At 44.4% G+C, this 19,417-nt stretch overlaps 1 protein-coding gene across 2 annotated transcripts in view; it reads left to right on the top strand.

The window, feature by feature from the left end:
- FTCDNL1 (formiminotransferase cyclodeaminase N-terminal like) overlaps nucleotides 1-19,417 on the top strand; it is a 107,674-nt gene that overhangs the window by 46,409 nt on the left and 41,848 nt on the right. Inside the window, exons 2-3 of one of the 2 annotated variants that reach the window (XM_073633451.1) lie at nucleotides 16,513-16,597; nucleotides 18,316-18,411. In XM_073633451.1, the coding sequence (XP_073489552.1) occupies nucleotides 16,513-16,597; nucleotides 18,316-18,411 (181 nt within the window). The remainder of the gene's footprint in view (nucleotides 1-16,512; nucleotides 16,598-18,315; nucleotides 18,412-19,417) is intronic. The other variant, XM_073633450.1, reaches the window with a different exon arrangement.

The following is a 19,417-nucleotide window of genomic DNA, read 5'->3' as shown; positions in this document are numbered from 1 at the left end:
CGGTTGGGGGGGAGGGAGGGTTCCAAATGAGTTTGGACCCCCCCAAAAAAAAGCCTCTTGTACTCTTGTGCCTGAATTTAAGGACACAAATAACATTTGTAAACATTTTAGGTGGTGTTTAGGGTAAGCACTACAATGGAGCTGACAAAATACATTGTTAAGTGACTAGGCTAGGTGTGTATGGGCCCAGGATAGCATGCTGGGGAGGTTAGTGAAGGCAAATATGCATGAAGGACAAAAAAGGAAGTTTAAAAACTTTCAGCATGCATGAGGACAAAGAGGACATTTATAGCATATTACAATCATGGTAATTAGGGAATGATGAAATAAATTCAATACATTAGCAAACATTAAATACATAGAATGTGATGTTAAAGGAGAAAACTTACCTTAATATAGTCCTTCTGCAGGACCTGAATGATGGCAGAACAGGTCTCTGGAATAATGCTCCCCAGAGCCTGGGGGGAGATGCCTGTCGAGAACTTGATGTCCTATAGACTTCTCCCCGTTGCCAAGTACCGCAGGGTGGCAACGAGCCTTTGTTCCTGGAGTGATGGCTTGCCACATGCAGGTGTCCTGCTTGGTAATATAAGGGGACAGCAAAGCCAACAAATGGTGAAAAACGGGGTCCGTCATCCGGAGAAAATTCCTGAAATCATCAGGATTATTCTCCTGGATCTTCCGCAGCAAAGGCATATGCGAGAATTGGTCACGCTGGAGCAACCAATTCTTCGTCCATGAACTCCTCCTCGCTCTGTTCATGGACTGGACTTGGGTCAAAGTAAGAACCCCAACACCAAGCCCCTGCATAGCGCAAACTCTATGACGAGTACTTAACCGCAACATGGCTTCAAAACGGTCGGCTGGTCAGAACGAACTAACAGAACGCACTGAAAATCAGGCCTGAGAAGAGCGATCTGAAAATCAGAAACGAGCGGACAAGAACGCACAGATACAAACTGACTATACGCACTGAAGAACAGATACGAACCCACAAGAACAAACTGAAGAGCAGTAATGAACTGAAAAGCACGAGGCTGAAAAGCGCGAATCGTCTCTCACCAAACTTCTACTAACACGAGATTAGCAGAAGGAGCCCAAACGGTGGCGCACTTGGTATTGAACTCCTTTTTTATAGTGCCTTTGTACGTGTTGTACGTCAGCGCGTTCTTGGCGATCGGAATTTCCAACAACATTTGTGTGACCGTGTGTATGAAAGATAAGTTTGAGCCAACATTAGTGTTGATGGGGGGGCAGTTGATTGGGTGAATCCATGGAAATGAGAATAGTGGTAACGGTGTTATGTCTGGTTCTAAACTAACCCACAGTTTGGATTTGGCATGGTGGAACCAATCTAGCACTCTACAAAGAACTGACGCTGTATGGTATAGTTCAAGCTGAGACAAGCCTGCTCCCCATCCGCTTTAAGTTTAACTAAGATGTCGTAATGCAGTCCAGCCAGAAGTATTTCGGAAATCGCACAGAGCAGGGAAAAAAGACAGGGGACCGGGATCGGTAGGGTTTGAAAAATGTAAAGATACCGTGTGAGGATGTCCATTTTAAAGAGGGCATCCTTCCTAGCCAGGAGTGTTTTAGGGTTGACCAGCTTAGGGATCTGTATTGGCTAGCTGTTAAGATGAGTAGGTAGTTTAAGTCATATACAGCGCCTTGAAAAAGTATTCACACCCCTTGAAATTTTCCACATTTTGTCATGTTACAACCAAAAACGCAGTGGAAGTGGAAGGAAAATGATAAACGTTTTTTTTTTTACAAATAAATATGTGAAAAGTGTGGCATGCATTTGTATTCAGCCCCCATTACTTCGATACCCCTAAGACCCCTTTCACATTGGGGCGTTGGCGGTTACCGCCTTTTTTTGGGGGGTTTTCGGATGCTAGCGGGGCGGTTTTAACCCCCGCTATCGGCTGGAAAAGGGTTTAAACGACCCGCAAAGCGCCGCTGCAGCGGCGGTTCGGCAGCGGGGCCCATTCAGTTCAATGGGCAGGAACAGTTTAGGAGCTGTGTATACAGCGCTCCTTTACTGCTCCAAAGATGCTGCTTGCAGGACTTTTTTTAGCTTCCTGCAAGCGCACCACTCCATTGTGAAAGCCCTCGGGCTTTCACACTGGAGAGACAGGAGCGTCTCTTTACAGGCGTTATGCAGGCGCTATTTTTAGCGCTGTAGTGCCTGTAAAGTGCCTCAGTGTAAAAGGGGTCTAACTAAAATCTAGTGGAACCAATTGCCTTCAGAAGTCACTTAATTAGTAAATAGAGTCCACCTGTGTGTAATTTAATCTCAGTATAAATACAGCTGTTCTGTGAAGCCCTTAGGGGTTTTTTTTTAGAGAATCTTAGTGAACAAACAGCATCATGAAGGCCAAGGAACACACCAGACAGGTCAGGGATAAAGTTGTGAAGAAGTTTAAAGCAGGGTTAGGTTATAAAAAAATATCCCAAGCTTTGAACATCTCAGGGAGCACTGTTCAATCCATCATCCGAAAAGGGAAAGAGTATGGCACAACTGCAAACCTACCAAGATATGGCCGTCCACCTAAACTGACAAAGCAAGGAGAGCATTAATCAGAGAAGCAGCCAACAGGCTCATGGTAACTCTGGAGGATCTGCAGAGATCCACAGCTCAGGTGAGAGAATCTGTCCACAGGACAACTATTAGTTGTGCACTCCACAAATCTGGCCTTTATGGAAGAGTGGCAAGACGAAAGCCATTGTTGAAAGAAAGCCATAAGAAGTCCCATTTTCAGTTTGTGAGAAGCCATGTGGGGGACACAGCAAACATGTGGAAGAAGGTGCTCTGCTTAGATGAGACCAAAATTCAATCTTTTGGACTAAAAGCAAAATGCAAAAAATGCAAAAGACTAACACTGCACATCACCCTGAACAAACCATCCCCACCGTGAAACTTGATGGTGGTAGCATCATATTGTGGGGATGCTTTTCTTCAGCAGGGACATGAAAGCTGACCAGAGTTGGTGGGAAGATGGATGGAGCCAAATACAGGGTAATCTTAAAAGAAAACCTGTAATGCCGCGTACACACGATTGGAAATTCGGCCAGAAAAAGACCGATGATAGCTTTTGGTCGGAAAATGCGACCGTGTGTATGCTCCATCGGACTTTTGCTGGTGGAATTCCCTCCAGCAAAAGATTGAGAGCAGGTTCTCAATTTTTCGGTCGGAAAAAGTTCCTATCTGAAAATGCGATCGTCTGTACAAATTCCGCCGCGCAAAATTCCTACGCATGCTCGGAAACAATTCAACACATGCTCGGAAGCATTGAACTTCATTTTCTTGGCTCGTTGTAGTGTTGTACGTCACCGCGTTCTTGACGGTCGAAAGTTCAGAGAACTTTTGTGTGACCGTGTGTATGCAAGGCAAGCTTGAGCAGAATTCCGACGGAAAATCCGCTCGTGTGTACGCGGCATTAGAGTCTGCAAAAGACTTGAGACTGGTGCAGAGATTCACCTTCCAGCAGGACAATGACCCTTAACATACAGCCAGAGCAACAATGGAATGGTTTAGATCAAAGCATATTCATGTGTTAGAATGGCCCAGTCAAACTCCACAATTGAGAATCCGTGGCAGGACTTGAAAATTGCTGTTCACAGACGCTCTCCATCCAATCTGACAGAGCTTGAGCTATTTTGCAAAGAACAATGGGCAACATTTTCACTCTCTAGATGTGTAAAGCTGGTAGAGACATCCCCAAAAAGACTTGCAGCTGTAATTGCAGCGAAAGGTGGTTCTACAAAGTATTGACTCAGGGGGCTGAATACAAATGCATGCCACAATTTTCACCTATTTATTTGTAAAAAATGTTGAAAACCATTTATCACTTGCTTTCTACTTCACAATTATGTGCCACTTTATGTTGGTCTATCACATAAAATCCCAATAAAATACATTTTACGTTGGTTGGTTGTAACATGACAAAATGTGGAAAATTTCAAGGGGTATGAACACTTTTTCAAGGAACTGTAGTTTGCTAAGTTGTGCTGGGATCTGTACCACTTGATATTTGATTGAGCATTGGGCCCAGTGAAAATCTATCTTTGAAAAGCATCTGATTGCTGAGGAGCAACAAGACATTGAGGCATTGAGATTTGAGGCATTGACTTTAAAATTGTTGAAGGAACTAAATTGTTCCAATTCCTGTAATATTGAAAGGAACACAACTTGAGGGTTGTTGACATAATCATTAGGAGATTATTTGCAAGCATACTGAGTTTGTATAGTTTGCCCTTGATTTCAATGCCACGTATTGAGTCGTTGGCCCTTAAAGCATTCACTAGATGTTCCATAGCAATAATGTATAACAGTGGGGATAGAGGGCATCCCTGACGGGTTCTGTTGGAGATAGTTACGGGGGCTTAACTGTAATTCTGGCAGTGGGACAAGCATATAAACCCATGATTTTCTGAAGGAATACTGGTGGAAGACCAATGTTTTCTAAGGCTGCCCATAGGAACACCCAATCAAGGCGATCAAATGCCTTCTCGGCCTCCAAGGAAAGAAGGCACAGAGGAATATTTTGCTTTTGTGACCAGGAGTTCAGGGACACAGTTGTATATATTATTATCCTGGGCTTCACGCATTGGTACAAAGCCAACTTGATCCAAGTTGATGACGGTAGGAATAAGAGGCTGCAGCCTATAAGTTAGTAGTTTTGCATACATTTTAAGGTCAACGCTAAACAGAGAAATGCATACACTATTTTATAGATAACCTGTTGCAAAATGTATTTTTAACAATGGAAAATAACTAAACATACATTTTAGCAACCTGAAAGGACTCCATTCATTTAACTGTCTGAGACTACTAAACAATACTTGGTATTAGCAGTGGAGCACAAATATCGATGTGGTATTATCAGTAGAACACAAATACAAAAAATCAATATGGTCACGATCGCTTGTGACTGTGACTGTGAGCTTGCACTCAATACAAACCCGGAATCTGTGCAGTAGTTGAGGAGGTGGGCCACCAATCGCATTGACATAGCAAGGACTGGAGAAAAGTTCCCCCACCTATTGTTAGGCCTCGTTCGCATGTGTAGAGGGATGTGGTAAGAAAAAAAAAAAAAAAAAAAAACAGGTGTCTGCTTTGTGATAGTGATGGTAGTTTCTGTGGTTTACCCTACTGCTGAATGAGGTAGTTCAGTGTTTGCAACGTGGTGCAGTATTTCAATGGAAAAGTCCCCCATGGAATTGAAAAACAGGCATACAGGAGGTGGCAGTATCTCCTCCTATCCAACTGTAAACTGCCTCCAAACCATGATCTGAAAAAGATTCCACCATGGATCACCCTTCAGAGCCTGCTGCCTGTGAGAAAAAAGCCTCATGCCACCTCTGATTCTCATTTGTGAACTTAAAAGTGCATAATGCCACCAGTGTTCCAGGCCCTAGGCATCAAGCTGGCCACACACTGATCAAAATTCATGCAGTTCAGCAGGGACCAGCCAAGTATTTATCAGTATATGGAAGTCCCAGCTTGACAGAAGCCGATCAAATGGGACACAATTTTCCTCAATTGGTGGCTGTAGCCAATCAGCTGTAGCTGCTGATCAGTGTATCCTGAAAGTGGCAGGTTCTGGTGTCAAAACACAATGTCCTGGCAGAGGGGATTCCTCCATCTACCAGAACCTGTACGTTTTTTTTAGCAGCCTGTATGAAAAAAAAAAAAAAATCACATATGGCCAGCGTTAGGGCTGCTTCACGCACAGCCACTCAGCACTGTTTATCAGAGGCTCTGTGAGCGATGTCAGTTTTTGACATTCGTGCCTGTTCAGTTTGTGTCTGATGCAGCCGGATGTAAATATACCGTATTTATTGGCATATAACACGCACAGACGTATAACACGCACCTTCATTTTAGGAGGGAAGTTTAAGGAAAAAAACTTAAATTTTAAATAAAGAACTTTGAAGCAAAATAAGGGTCAGTGCCCATCAATGCAGCCTCACCATTGCCTATCTGCAGCCTGATCAATGCCATCTGCAGCCTCACAATTGCCCAACAATGCAGCTTGATCAGTGCCCATCTGCAGCCTCACCATTGCCATCAATGCAGCCTGATCAGTGGCCATCTACAGCCTCACTTCAGATTACTGCTGCCTTGGAGGGGACAGGGAAAGGGGCGGGATGAGCGCCGTCAGATTACATACAGCGAGAATCTCCTGTTTTCTCGGCGGTCTCTTTAATACAAAGTCTCGCCTCCTGGACCGGCTTCTATGATAGACAGAACACTGGTCCAATGCCAGCCCAGAAGACGGGACTCCCTATTACAGAGGCCGCTGAGTAAATAGGAGATTCTCACTGTATGTAATTTGACGGCGCTTGTCCCGCCCCCTTTCCTAGGCAGCCCTAATTGCAGTATCGGCGTATAACACGCACACACTATTTGCACCCGATTTTTAGGGTGAAAAGGTGTGTGTTATACACCAATAAATACAGTAATTAGCTGGGCACACACTAGAAAATTGGAAGAAGCTGGTCACTGCCAGAAGTTTTTTCACCTTAATGCATAGGATATATTAAGGTGAAAAAACACGAGGGTTTAAAACCCCTTTAAGAATCCATTAAAAAATTACATTTATATATATTTGGTTTTCAAATTAGTTAGGTATTATTAAAGCAGTATTAACCCCCAAACAAAAAAATGTAATATACTGCAGCTTACCAATCATTAGATGTGGTGGCTGCATCCGTTTTCTTTTTTAGGCTTTTTCCTTCTGTTTTCTCTTGGTGATCTGGCCAGTAACACACCTTCTGTATTAGGACTCTTTGACACAGACGTTGAATTCTACAGCAGTCTTAATGCACATTAACGCACCTATAGTGTTAATGAGCATTTTGGTTGCATTTGTACATGGCTAAAATGGGAAGAAATACCTTTGCATTCACACAACCCTCACAAATAATCCTTGTAATTGGTCTAATATGTTTATTTCCTATCATCGTCCGCTCTATCTAGTAGCCATAATGTGCTATTTTTTTTAAATACCCCAATCAGGAAAATACTGAATTATGGCTACTAGATGGAGCTGATGTAATAGGAAATAAACATATTAGGAAAAAATGCGGGGATAATTTGTGAAAGCTGTGTGAATGCTAGAGACATTTCCACAGCATTTATTTTTATACATAGACCCCTACAAGTTCAAATATATGTTTTATTTATTAACACATCAGTGTAATATGTTTATTTTCTTGGCATTTTCTACTATGGACACAACTTTTAGAAAAAAATATGTGGCTTTAGTGCATTATGTTATATATTCAAATCTGTGCTATGTGTTTTATTAACAAACATGAAAAACGTATCAATTGGCCTGACCAGCTGGGTGGAAAATGTGAATAGGACATGACATGGAAAGGATTAAAGCTCAAAAGCGCAAGCTGCTAGTTATATAAATGGTGCAGTTGGGAAGGAACTTTTTAATTATTACGTGCTACAGATTTCCTGTCCAGTAGTCCCCTATAAAAATAGCTACCACTAATAATCCTTCTTTGGCTGAATACAAATACAATGTGGTTTTGGTCTTTGCATGCTTACAGGAATTAATGGCCCTGAGCCCTCCAGTTTCATCAAGGCTCCACTTCTATGAACTATCACTGAGAATTTCATGCAGCCACTTTCTGTAGGGAGGCTTTTGAGAACTAGAGTTTCAGCTGTTATGGGTAATAATGTATTGCATTTTGAAGCATATGTGGGCACTAAGTAAGGGTAAATGGACAGGAAGATGCCCAAATCCTTTAAATATTGACCATCATTATGCTACCGAAAATTAAAGGTCTTTACATGAATAGTATGCTTCTTTTTTCTTCCCCTTCCAAACTGAACTAGTAATACTGCCTCACTTCTTCACAAAGCACTTTCTAAAATCTATTGTGTTGAACTTTTGTATTGCCCATAAGTTTTTATGGGAGCCAGATTGACAGAATCATTGCCTCATCACTCACAAATTAGATCCTCTCATTTAGGACATAAAGAAGCATCATAAAGAATATTTGCTGCAAAATGCCTCAGGCTCTTAATTTTTAGTTTTTACCAATTTTTTTTTAATGGTGCAAAATTCCCAGTCAATAGAAACAGACTGCTTATTTGCGGAGATGGGGGCTACAAACAAACTAACATGAGTTGAACATCTCAGGCTTGTTTTTTTGTAGCTTGCCACAATGCCCCACAAGATTCAGAACTGCTTGATGCTGATTAATATATTTATTTCAATTTTAAAATGGCTATAATTTGATAATAACAGTACTATATTAAAAGTGCTAGTAAAAATTATGCTTAAAGCAGAAGCCCCACCCCCGCCCCCTGCACCTTTGATTAACCACCAAACTCATATGGTTGCTTGCCTTAATTATATTTCCCAAATAGCATGGGTCTGTCCACACCATGCAGAGAAACTTGCACCACCATTTTAAGTATGTACATCACTGGTGACCGGCTTCTCCTTTCTCTGGGCTGACCCACTAATGATGTCTGCACAAGACCTCATTCTTGCGCCTTGGTTTGTATGTGCTTGGGAGAAGATTAATTATGTACATGTTGCCATGGCTTCAGCAACAATAGTTTTGGGTAGTAAGCAAATGCACAGTGTATTGAAAAGAACTGTAAAATGTATCTAATATTCTGAACTTGAAGCACACTGTGGGGTTGATATGCTAAAACTGGAATAGAGTAGAAAATCTGGTGCAGCTCTGCGCAGAAACCAGTCCACTTCCAGGTTTTTTGTCAAAGCTTAAAGGGGTTGTAAACCCTCGTGTTTTTTTCACTTTAATGAATCCTATGCATTAAGTTGAAAAAACACATGGCAGTGACCGGCCCCCCAGCCCCCCCCCCCGTTTTACTTACCTAAGCCCCATATTTCCGTTGGCGCAGACATGCTGTCCCTCTCTGCACGGGGTTGATTGGATAGATTGATAGCAGCGCAGCCATTGGCTACTGTTGCTGTCAATCAAATCCAAGGGCGCGGAGGCGGGGCCGAGTCTGGCATTTGTGTCTATGAATGCCGAATGTTGGACTCGGGAGCGCGCCCGCAAGGTAACCCCCCGAGAGAACGCTTCTCCTAGGGGGTTATCTGATGCGGGGAGGAGCCGCCAAGGGACCCCAGTAGAGGACGATCGGGGCCACTCTGTACAAAACGAGTTGCACAGTGGAGGTAAGTATGACATGTTTGTTATTTTAAATTAAAAAAAAAAACGAAGGCTTACAATCACTTTAATTGAACAAGCTGAAGTTGGAAGTTGATTGGCTACCATGCACAGCTGCACCAGATTTTGCACTCTCCAGTTTTAGTAAATCAATCCCTGTGTATACATTATGTATTAAGCAAACAGGGCTGTATCCTTGTAAATTTAGTGAAAGTTAACAACATTATACAATATTTAACTCCCCCCCTTAAAAAAACAACTATATATATATATATATATATATATATATATACACATATATACATACGCACACTACACTGTCAAAAGTATTAGGCCGCCTGCCTGTACACGCAAAAGAACTTTAATGGCATCCCAGTCTTGGCCTGTAGGGTTCAGTATTGAGTTGGCCCACCCTTTGTAGTTATAACAGCTTCAACTCTTCTAGGAAGGCTGTCCACAAGGTTTAGGAGTGTGTCTATGGGAATGTTTGACCATTCTTCCCGAAGTGCATTTGCGAGGTCAGGCACTGTTGAACGAGAAGGCCTGGCTCGCAGTCTCCACTCTTTTTCATCCCAAAGATGTTCTATCAGGTTGAGGTGCAGGCCAGTCAAGTTCCTCCACTCCAAAATCACTCATCCATGTCTTTATGGACCTTGCTTTGTGCACTGGTCTAAATCATTTGGTTTAGGGGGGATTATGGTGTGGGGCTTGTTTTTCAGGGGTTGGGCTTTGCCCCTTAGTTCCAGTGAAGGAAACTCTTAAGGCGTCAGCATACCAAGACATTTTGGACAATTTCATGCTCCCAACTTTGTGGGAACTGTTTGGGTATGGCCCCTTCGTGTTCCAACATGACTGCACACCAGTGCACAAAGCAATGTCCTTAAAGACATGAGTGAGCGAGTTTGGGGTGGAGGCCCTTGACTAGCTTTGTGACCTCAACCCAATAGAACACCTTTGGGATGAATTAGAGCAGAGACTGCAAGCCAGGCATTCTTGTCCACATGCCTGACCTCATAAATGCGCTTCTGGAAGAATGGTCAAACATTCCCATGGACACACTCCTAAACCTTGTGGAAAGCCTTCCCAGAAGAGTTGAAGCTGTTATAGCTGCAAAGGGTGGCCCAACGCAATATTGAACTCCAGGGACTAAGACTGGGATGCCATTAAAGATCATGTGCGTGCAAAGTCTGGCATCCCAATTCTTTTGACAATATGTGTGTGTGTGTATATATATATATATATATATATATATATATATATATATATGGTTTTATTTTTTTTTACAGATAAATATGTCTAAAGTGTGGCGTGCATTTGTATTCAGCCCCCCAGAGTAAATACTTTGTAGAACCACCCTTCGCTGCAATTACAGCTGCAAGTCTTTTGGGTATGTCTCTGGCAGCTTTGCACATCTAGAGAGTGAAATTTTTGCCCATTCTCTGGAAAATAGCTCAAGATCGGTCAGATTGGATGGAGAGTGTCTGTGAACAGTAATTTTCAAGTCTTGCCACATATTCACAATTGGATTTAGGTCTGGACATTGACTGGACCATTCTAACACACGAATATGCTTTGATCTAAATCATTCCATTGCAGCTCTGGCTGTATGTTTTGGGTCGTTGTCCTGCTGGAAGGTGAACCTCCGCCCAAGTCTCAAGTCTTTTGCAGACTCTAACAGACTCTAATGCCGCGTACACACGGTCGGACTTTCCGGCATACTTGGTCCGGCGGACCAGAGTGTGCCGGACAATCCGCCCGTGTGTGGGCGGCGGCGGACTTTTCCGGCGGACTTCTTCCCAAAAGCCCGCCGGACCTAGATTTTAAACATGTTTGAAATCTTTCCGTCGGACTCAGTTTCGGGCGGAAAGTCCGCTCGTGTGTGTGCTGGTCCGACGGAAAGCCCGCTCGTGTGTAGGCTGGTCCGACGGACCAAATACGACACGAGGGGATGGTATTGCATCTCGCGCTCGCTGCAATAGGAAAAACAAATCTTCCTATTGCGGCGAGCGCGGGGCATACCAGGCCCTTAGGTCTGGTATGGATTATAAAGGGGAACCCCGCTACGCCGAAAAAACGGCGTGGGGTCCCCCTAAAATCCATACCAGACCCCGATCCGAGCACGCAGCCTGGCCGGTCAGGAAAGGGGGTGGGGACGAGCGAGCGCCCCCCCCCTCCTGAACCGTACCAGGCCGCATGCCCTCAACATGGGGGGTGGGTGCTTTGGGGGAGGGGGGCGCCCTGCGCCCCCCCCCCCAAAGCACCTTGTCCCCATGTTGATGAGGACAAGGGCCTCTTCCCGACAACCCTGGCCGTTGGTTGTCGGGGTCTGCGGGCGGGGGCTTATCGGAATCTGGGAGCCCCCTTTAATAAGGGGGCCCCCAGATCCCGGCCCCCCACCCTATGTAAATGAGTATGGGGTACATGGTACCCCTACCCATTTACCTAGGAAAAAAGTGTAAGTAATAAAACACACTACACAGGTTTTTAAAATATTTTATTAAACAGCTCCGGGGGGGGATCTTCCTCCGGCTTCGGGGGTCTTCTTCCGGCTTCGGGGGTCCCTCCGCTTCATCTTCTCCCGGCGTCCGGTTGGTTCTTCTCCGCTCTCCGGCCTCTTCTCCCGGTGTCGCAGGTCTTCGGCCGGCCCCTCCGCTCTCTTCATGTAGCTCTATTGCGAGCGGAGGTCCGGACTTCTGGGCTTCTTGGCTTCTTGGCTTCTCTTCTCTTCTCTTCCCCCAGATGTTGACACGACGCTCTCTCCGGCTGGACTGGTCTCTGAGGGCTGCGTTGTGACTTATATAGGCGGAGACCCCGCCCCCATATGATGTCACAGTCCTTGGGCATGCTGGGACTGTGACGTTTTAGGGGGCGTGGTCGACCACGCCCCCTAAAACGTCACAGTCCCAGCATGCCCAGGGACTGTGACATCATATGGGGGCGGGGTCTCCGCCTATATAAGTCACAACGCAGCCCTCAGAGACCAGTCCAGCCGGAGAGAGCGTCGTGTCAACATCTGGGGGAAGAGAAGAGAAGAGAAGCCAAGAAGCCAAGAAGCCCAGAAGTCCGGACCTCCGCTCGCAATAGAGCTACATGAAGAGAGCGGAGGGGCCGGCCGAAGACCTGCGACACCGGGAGAAGAGGCCGGAGAGCGGAGAAGAACCAACCGGACGCCGGGAGAAGATGAAGCGGAGGGACCCCCGAAGCCGGAAGAAGACCCCCGAAGCCGGAGGAAGATCCCCCCCCGGAGCTGTTTAATAAAATATTTTAAAAACTTGTGTAGTGTGTTTTATTACTTACACTTTTTTCCTAGGTAAATGGGTAGGGGTACCATGTACCCCATACTCATTTACATAGGGTGGGGGGCCGGGATCTGGGGGCCCCCTTATTAAAGGGGGCTCCCAGATTCCGATAAGCCCCCGCCCGCAGACCCCGACAACCAACGGCCAGGGTTGTCGGGAAGAGGCCCTTGTCCTCATCAACATGGGGACAAGGTGCTTTGGGGGGGGAGGGCGCAGGGCGCCCCCCTCCCCCAAAGCACCCACCCCCCATGTTGAGGGCATGCGGCCTGGTACGGTTCAGGAGGGGGGGGGCGCTCGCTCGTCCCCACCCCCTTTCCTGACCGGCCAGGCTGCGTGCTCGGATCGGGGTCTGGTATGGATTTTAGGGGGACCCCACGCCGTTTTTTCGGCGTAGCGGGGTTCCCCTTTATAATCCATACCAGACCTAAGGGCCTGGTATGCCCCGCGACGGGGCTAGCAAGGTGTCAATCTCGCCGATAAAAGCGGCAAGATTGACATCCTTCTCTAGTCCCGTCGCACCTGAGTCACGTTCAAAATGAACGGACTTGTCCGTGTGTGGGCAAGTCCGTTCATTCTGAAAGTCCGCCGGAACTCCGGCGAAAGTCCGTCGGAAAGACGGGCGGACTTAGCCCGCCGGAAAATCCCGGCGTGTGTGGGCAAGTCCGTTCGTTTTAAAGTCCGGCGCACCTGGCGGACAAAGTCCGTCGGAAAGTGTGCCGGACCAAGTAGGATAGAAAGTCCGCTCGTGTGTACGCGGCATTACTTAGATTTTCTTCTAAGATTTTCCTGTATTTGGCTCCATCCATGTTCTCATCAACTGTGACCAGCTTCCCTGTCCCTGCTGAAGAAGGAATGGTGTGTTCAGGGTGATGTGCGTTATTAGTTTTCCACCACACAGTGTTTTGCTTTTAGGCCAAAAAGTTCAATTTTGGTCTCATTTAACCAAAACACCTTCTTTCACATGTTTGCTGTGTCCCCCACATGGCTTTTCACAAACTGCAAACAAGACTTCTTATGGCTTTCTTTAAACAATGTATTTCTTCTTGCCACTCTTCCATAAAGGCCAGATGTGTGGAGTGCACGACTAATAGTTGTTCTGTGAACGGATTCTCCCACCTGAGTTGTGGATCTCTGCAGCACCTCCAGAGTTTCCATGGGCCTCTTGGCTGCTTCTCTAATTAATGCTCTTCTTGCCTGGCCTGTCAGTTTAGGTGGACGACCATGTCTTGGTAGGTTTACAGTTGTGCCATACTTTTTTCATTTTCAGATGATGGATTGAACAGTGCTCCATGAGATGTTCAAAGCTTGGAATATTTTTTTTATAACCTAACCCTGCTTTAAACTTCTTCACAACTTTATCCCTGACCTGTCTGGTGTGTTCCTTGGCCTTCATGATGCTGTTTGTTCACTAAGATTCTCAAAAAAAACCTCTGAGGGCTTCACAGAACAGCTGTATTTATACTGAGATTAAATGACACACAGGTGGACTCTATTTACTAATTAGGTGACTTCTAAAGGCAATTGGTTCCACTAGATTTTAGTTAGGGGTATCAGAGTAAAGGGGGCTGAATACAAATGCATGCCACGCTTTTCAGATATTTATTTGTAAAAAATTTTGAAAACCATTTATCATTTTCCTTCCACTTCACAATTATGTGCCACTTTGTATTGGTCTATCACATAAAATCCCTATAAAATACATTTACATTTTTGGTTGTAACATGACAAAATGAGGACATTTTCAAGGGATATAAATACATTTTTAATGCACTGTATTTTACCCACTGTATATATTTATTTATAAAAATCATATACAGTGGGGACGGAAAGTATTCCGGCCCCCTTAAATTTTTCACTCTTTGTTATATTGCAGCCATTTGCTAAAATCATTTAAGTTAGTTTTTTTCCGCATTAATGTACACACAGCACCCCATATTGACAGACAAACACAGAATTGTTGAGATTTATTAAAAAAGAAAAACTGAAATATCACATGGTCCTAAGTATTCAGACCCTTTGCTGTGACACTCATATATTTAACTCAGGTGCTGTCCATTTCTTCTGATCATCCTTGAGATGGTTCTACACCTTCATTTGAGTCTAGCTGTGTTTGATTATACTGATTCGACTTGATTAGGAAAGCCACACACCTGTCTATATAAGACCTTACAGCTCACAGTGCATGTCAGAGCAAATGAGAATCATGAGGTTAAAGAAACTGCCTGAAGAGCTCAGAGACAGAATTGTGGCAAGGCACAGATCTGGCCAAGGTTACAAAAAAATTTCTGCTGCACTTAAGGTTCCTAAGAGCACAGTGGCCTCCATAATCCTTAAATGGAAGACGTTTGGGATGACTAGAACCCTTCCTAGAGCTGGCCGTCCGGCCAAACTGAGCTATCGGGGGAGAAGAGCCTTGGTGAGAGAGGTAAAGAAGAACCCAAAGATCACTGTGGCTGAGCTACATAGATGCAGTCGGGAGATGGGAGAAAGTTGTGGAAAGTCAACCATCACTGCAGCCCTCCACCAGTCGGGGCTTTATGGCAGAGTGGCCCAACAGAAGCCTCTCCTCAGTGCAAGACACATGAAAGCCTGCATGGAGTTTGCTAAAAAACACCTGAAGGACTCCAAGATGGTAAGAAATAAGATTCTCTGGTCTGATGAGACCAAGATAGAACTTTTTGGCCTTAATTCTAAGCAGTATGTGTGGAGAAAACCAGGCACTGCTCATCACCTGTCCAATACAGTCCCAATAGTGAAGCATGGTGGTGGCAGCATCATGCCGTGGGGGTGTTTTTCAGCTGAAGGGACAGGACGACTGGTTACAATTGAGGGAAAGATGAATGTGGCCAAGTACAGGGATATTGTGGACAAAAAAACCTTCTCCAGAGTGCTCAGAACCTCAGACTGGGCCGAAGGTTTACCTTCCAACAAGACAATGACCCTAAGCACACAACTAAAATAATGAATGAGTGGCTTCACAACAACTCCGTGACTGCTCTTGAATGGCCCAGCCAAAGCCCTGACTTAAATCCAATTGAGCATCTCTGGAGAGACCTAAAAATGGCTGTCCACCAACGTTTCCCATCCAACCTGACAGAACTGGAGAGGATCTGCAAGGAGGAATGGCAGAGGATCCCCAAATCCAGGTATGAAAAACTTGTTGCATCTTTCCCAAAAAGACTCATGGCCGTATTAATGTCAACAATTCTGTGTTTTTTTGTCAATATTGGGTGCTGTGTGTACATTAATGAGGAAAAAAATGAACTTAAATGATTTTAGCAAATGGCTGCAATATAACGAATGAAAAATTTAGGGGGTCTGAATACTTTCCGTTTCCACTGTGTGTATATATATATATATATATATATATAAATATATATATATATGTATATATATATATATATATATATATATATATATATATATATATATATATATATATATATATTCGTGTGTATATCATTCTTTTTTTTATTTTATTTCTTTCAGGATATGGTAAATTTCCTTTAAATCTGTGTTCTAATATTGTAAATCTAGCTGCTAGTCATCATTTCACATACGTTTACTCAACTAACCTTCTAACCATACTGCAAAACGCATACCGTGACTGCTTGGCAGTGGCACATATGTCTGCCTCCGATCAACTCGTCATTGTATTCATTACACTTTTCAGTTTACTTAACACAACTTCACTGCCTGGCAAATCAGTGGAGGCCAATCTTTTATTTTCTTGGCTCCTTAGTTGTTTTATAGGATTAGGTTATCAGCCTAGTGATTAAACGATTGCACCCTGCAATCTGCCAGCTGTGTGCTGATGGGATACCCCGAGCCTTGGATGAACACTTCTTAGTCTTATTAGAAGCTGCAGTTCAAGTGAAATTACAGCTATTATACTCCATTATGCAGACAAAACAATTTACTACTGCAAAGGATCATGCTGACAGAAAATTTCTCCTGTGTTTGTTAGTGTTCTTTTTCTTTTTTGTGCATGGAGGTTTTTTATCAAATTATCAGAAAATGTTTTTCTTTCTTATCTATTAAGGGACACAGGAATTCAGAGACTTTTGAGTTATACTGCCGCCTACAAAAGAATTGGACAGTGACAAACAGAAAAATTAGGGGCCAGTGTAAGCCTTCCTACTCCCAGCATGCCTTAGTTCTTTCCTAGTGTATTAGGGTTATAGACATCTTTTCTATGCTCTGCTAAGAAACATCTTAACTTTTTGCTAAGTTCCTTTTTTTTTCTATCAAGATTCCTACTATATTGCTTCGGCTGGTTACTGCATGCAGCTATCTGGATCAACCTTTCCTCATCCTGAGAGCCAGTCCTGCACTGCCCTGGACTGGACATTGCAGGGTAGCCTGGAATGTGAGCTTCTTGCACTGAGCTATGCATTGTGGTACTCTTCAGACCTGTGTGTACTGGTAAAAGTTAGTCATGAATCATTTTTCAGATCCAGGGCCTGGCATACTTCGTAATTGACTTTATCTATAAAGATTCATTTTCAGTATACCATGTGGGCTGAACACCAGGAGATACTTTGCTACTAGTACTGCTGGGTGCTGTTAAAGTTCCCGCTTTCTGTCACTACTGAAGGGGTTAACATTGAGATATTGAGTGCTGAATCATCCACTGGGTGGAGTGTTGTGCGCTCATGCTGTGCGCTTTCTTCCCCCCCATTTATCGTTGAGGAAGAATTTTCCCACTGCTGTTCCTGGTTTCAAGAAACACATGAATCTCTGTATGGTTCATCCCTGTTGCCTGCCTACAGTGACTTAAAGTGGTTGTAAATAGACATGTGCAATTTGTTTCAGTCCGAATACAAATTTGGCCAAATTTTTGGTTATATATGTCTTCTAATCATTGTATCCCTGCTGCCAGCTCAAGACCAGCCACTTGTATTTTCCTAGACAAGATGACCAATGGCTAGATTTTGACAAATCATGTCAAACTTTCAGACTGTTAAGCTGTATCACTTTTGACTTTTGTTTAGGTTAAAGTGTTTAAAACCCCCCCCTCAAAAAAACAGATCCTGTTGGCTTAAAGCATCTTGTACAGTGCTTGGGCTGTGTAATTTGGCCCCCTCTTATCACCTAAAAAAACCTGGCTGATATTGCCTGGTTCTGCCCTGCCCTCTGTAAACTGACCATAGTGTATTATGACTGCTGAGCCCTGACACCGTGGTTTGTTTACGTGCCTCCGTCATCTGCAGCCCTGCTCTGTCTTTCTCTGTCGTCCTCTCCTCCCCGCCTGTCTGCTCGTGTCAGTGCCCGCTCCCTCCCTTCCTGCTGCTCTCATAACAACTATAAAATCCTCCCATCACCCCTGTAACATAACAATATGTGTCCCTGTGCCTGTGTTATATAAAAAAAATGCCGATCTGTACCTATATCAGAGTGGCTCCCGGCGCTCACATGACTCCTTGGCTCTCTCTCTCTCTCTCTTCTCCTCCTCCCCTGCTGACATCATCGGCAGTGCTCGGCTCCGCCCGCTGGAGCTGTCAGCTGGCAGAGGAGAGAGCAGAGGAGTCACGTGAATGCCGGGAGCCGCTGTGATATATGTAAAATATGCCAATCTGTACCTATAACACAAGCAGAGGGACACATGTTATGTTACAGAGGGGATGGGAGGATTTTATTGTAGTGGCTTAGCAACCACTTTAAAGAGGTTGTAAACTCTGCAAAAAATAAATAAATAAATAAAACCATGTAAGACAAATGCATAATGAGCTAGTATGCATTGCACCAGGTGACACAAATCCTAGTGACGCCACTGAGCACACAAAATTAACATTTGTTATTTTAAGCTTTACAAGAAGAAAAGTAATTTATTTTCTTTTGGCAGGTCAGAAACATCCAGATACATCTGTTCTGAATGTCTTCTCTGATTATGATTACAACAGGTCAGTGATCACAATTGCTTCTACCAGAGAACAAATAGGTGAGTGTGATACAAGTATTTTCATTTTTTATATAATTAATCAATAAAAACAAATAATAATAACATCACTATCTCATCCCTATCCTTCCACTTGGTTTATTTGGCTCCAGTGTTAAATGTGAATATTTCCAAATTTACTCTAAGCTGAAGATAACACAGCTACTCTTTTGGAAAGCTTAGATGAGCAGAATGAAGAATATCTTTCCTGACAGACTCCATGGCACTCTCATACCTCATAGGACCCTTCTCCCATAAATCTTTGCTCCTAGCCAGAGGCCGTGTTCCTTTTTTGTCCTCCTCCTAGGATCGAGGTGAAGTCTTACCTTTGTGAAGATTTCTGCAATCCAGTCCTGGCGGTTTGCACGTAAAGTGATGGATTCAGGCGGTGTTTTTTCAGGAGTCCAGCAATCCCAGCTATTAGCAGGGTGGACACGGGCGATAAATGCGATGCCATGAAGAGCTTACTAGCCTGGCCATTGGCAGGCAAGCAGCAATATGGCCAAACGTCCCAGCTATTAGTGGGAGTCCCCTCCTGAACACCCCGGTCGTGCAGTGAGCGCAAAACAGCTCCCAGTCCCAGGCCGGATCGAGGTTGTGCCGTGGTGATAATGTATATATGACCACACATGGCAGCAGTGTATGTATTTGTATTGTTTGTCTCCTTTCCTACTCTGGAACACATCTGTGTTCCAGTCCGCCGATTCAGGGGTTCCCGGGCTGTCTGTGCAACAGCAAGCTGCGATCAAGGCTTGTTTCGCGCGTGTGCAGTCCCAGCAAGATAGCGGCGGTTGCGCATTCGCTCGAGCACTGCCTGGCAGTGTCGGTCCCAGCGCAGGTGTGTTGCGGGGCATGCTGACGTCATCATCGGTGGCAAGTTTAAATAGCTGTCAGATACAGCTATTCCTTGGGATGCTGTGCGGGCTTAGGTGACGGCTTCCCCGGGCACATATTCATTGTTGCCAAGGTAAGGGGCTTATGCTGCTTCTTGGCTGCTGTTTAATGGTCT

This window comes from Aquarana catesbeiana, linkage group LG06 (assembly GCF_042186555.1).
Source record: "Aquarana catesbeiana isolate 2022-GZ linkage group LG06, ASM4218655v1, whole genome shotgun sequence".
Lineage (NCBI taxonomy): Eukaryota > Metazoa > Chordata > Amphibia > Anura > Ranidae > Aquarana > Aquarana catesbeiana.
Note: the sequence above shows the minus strand (reverse complement) of the source record. Positions and strands in the feature narration are given on the sequence as shown.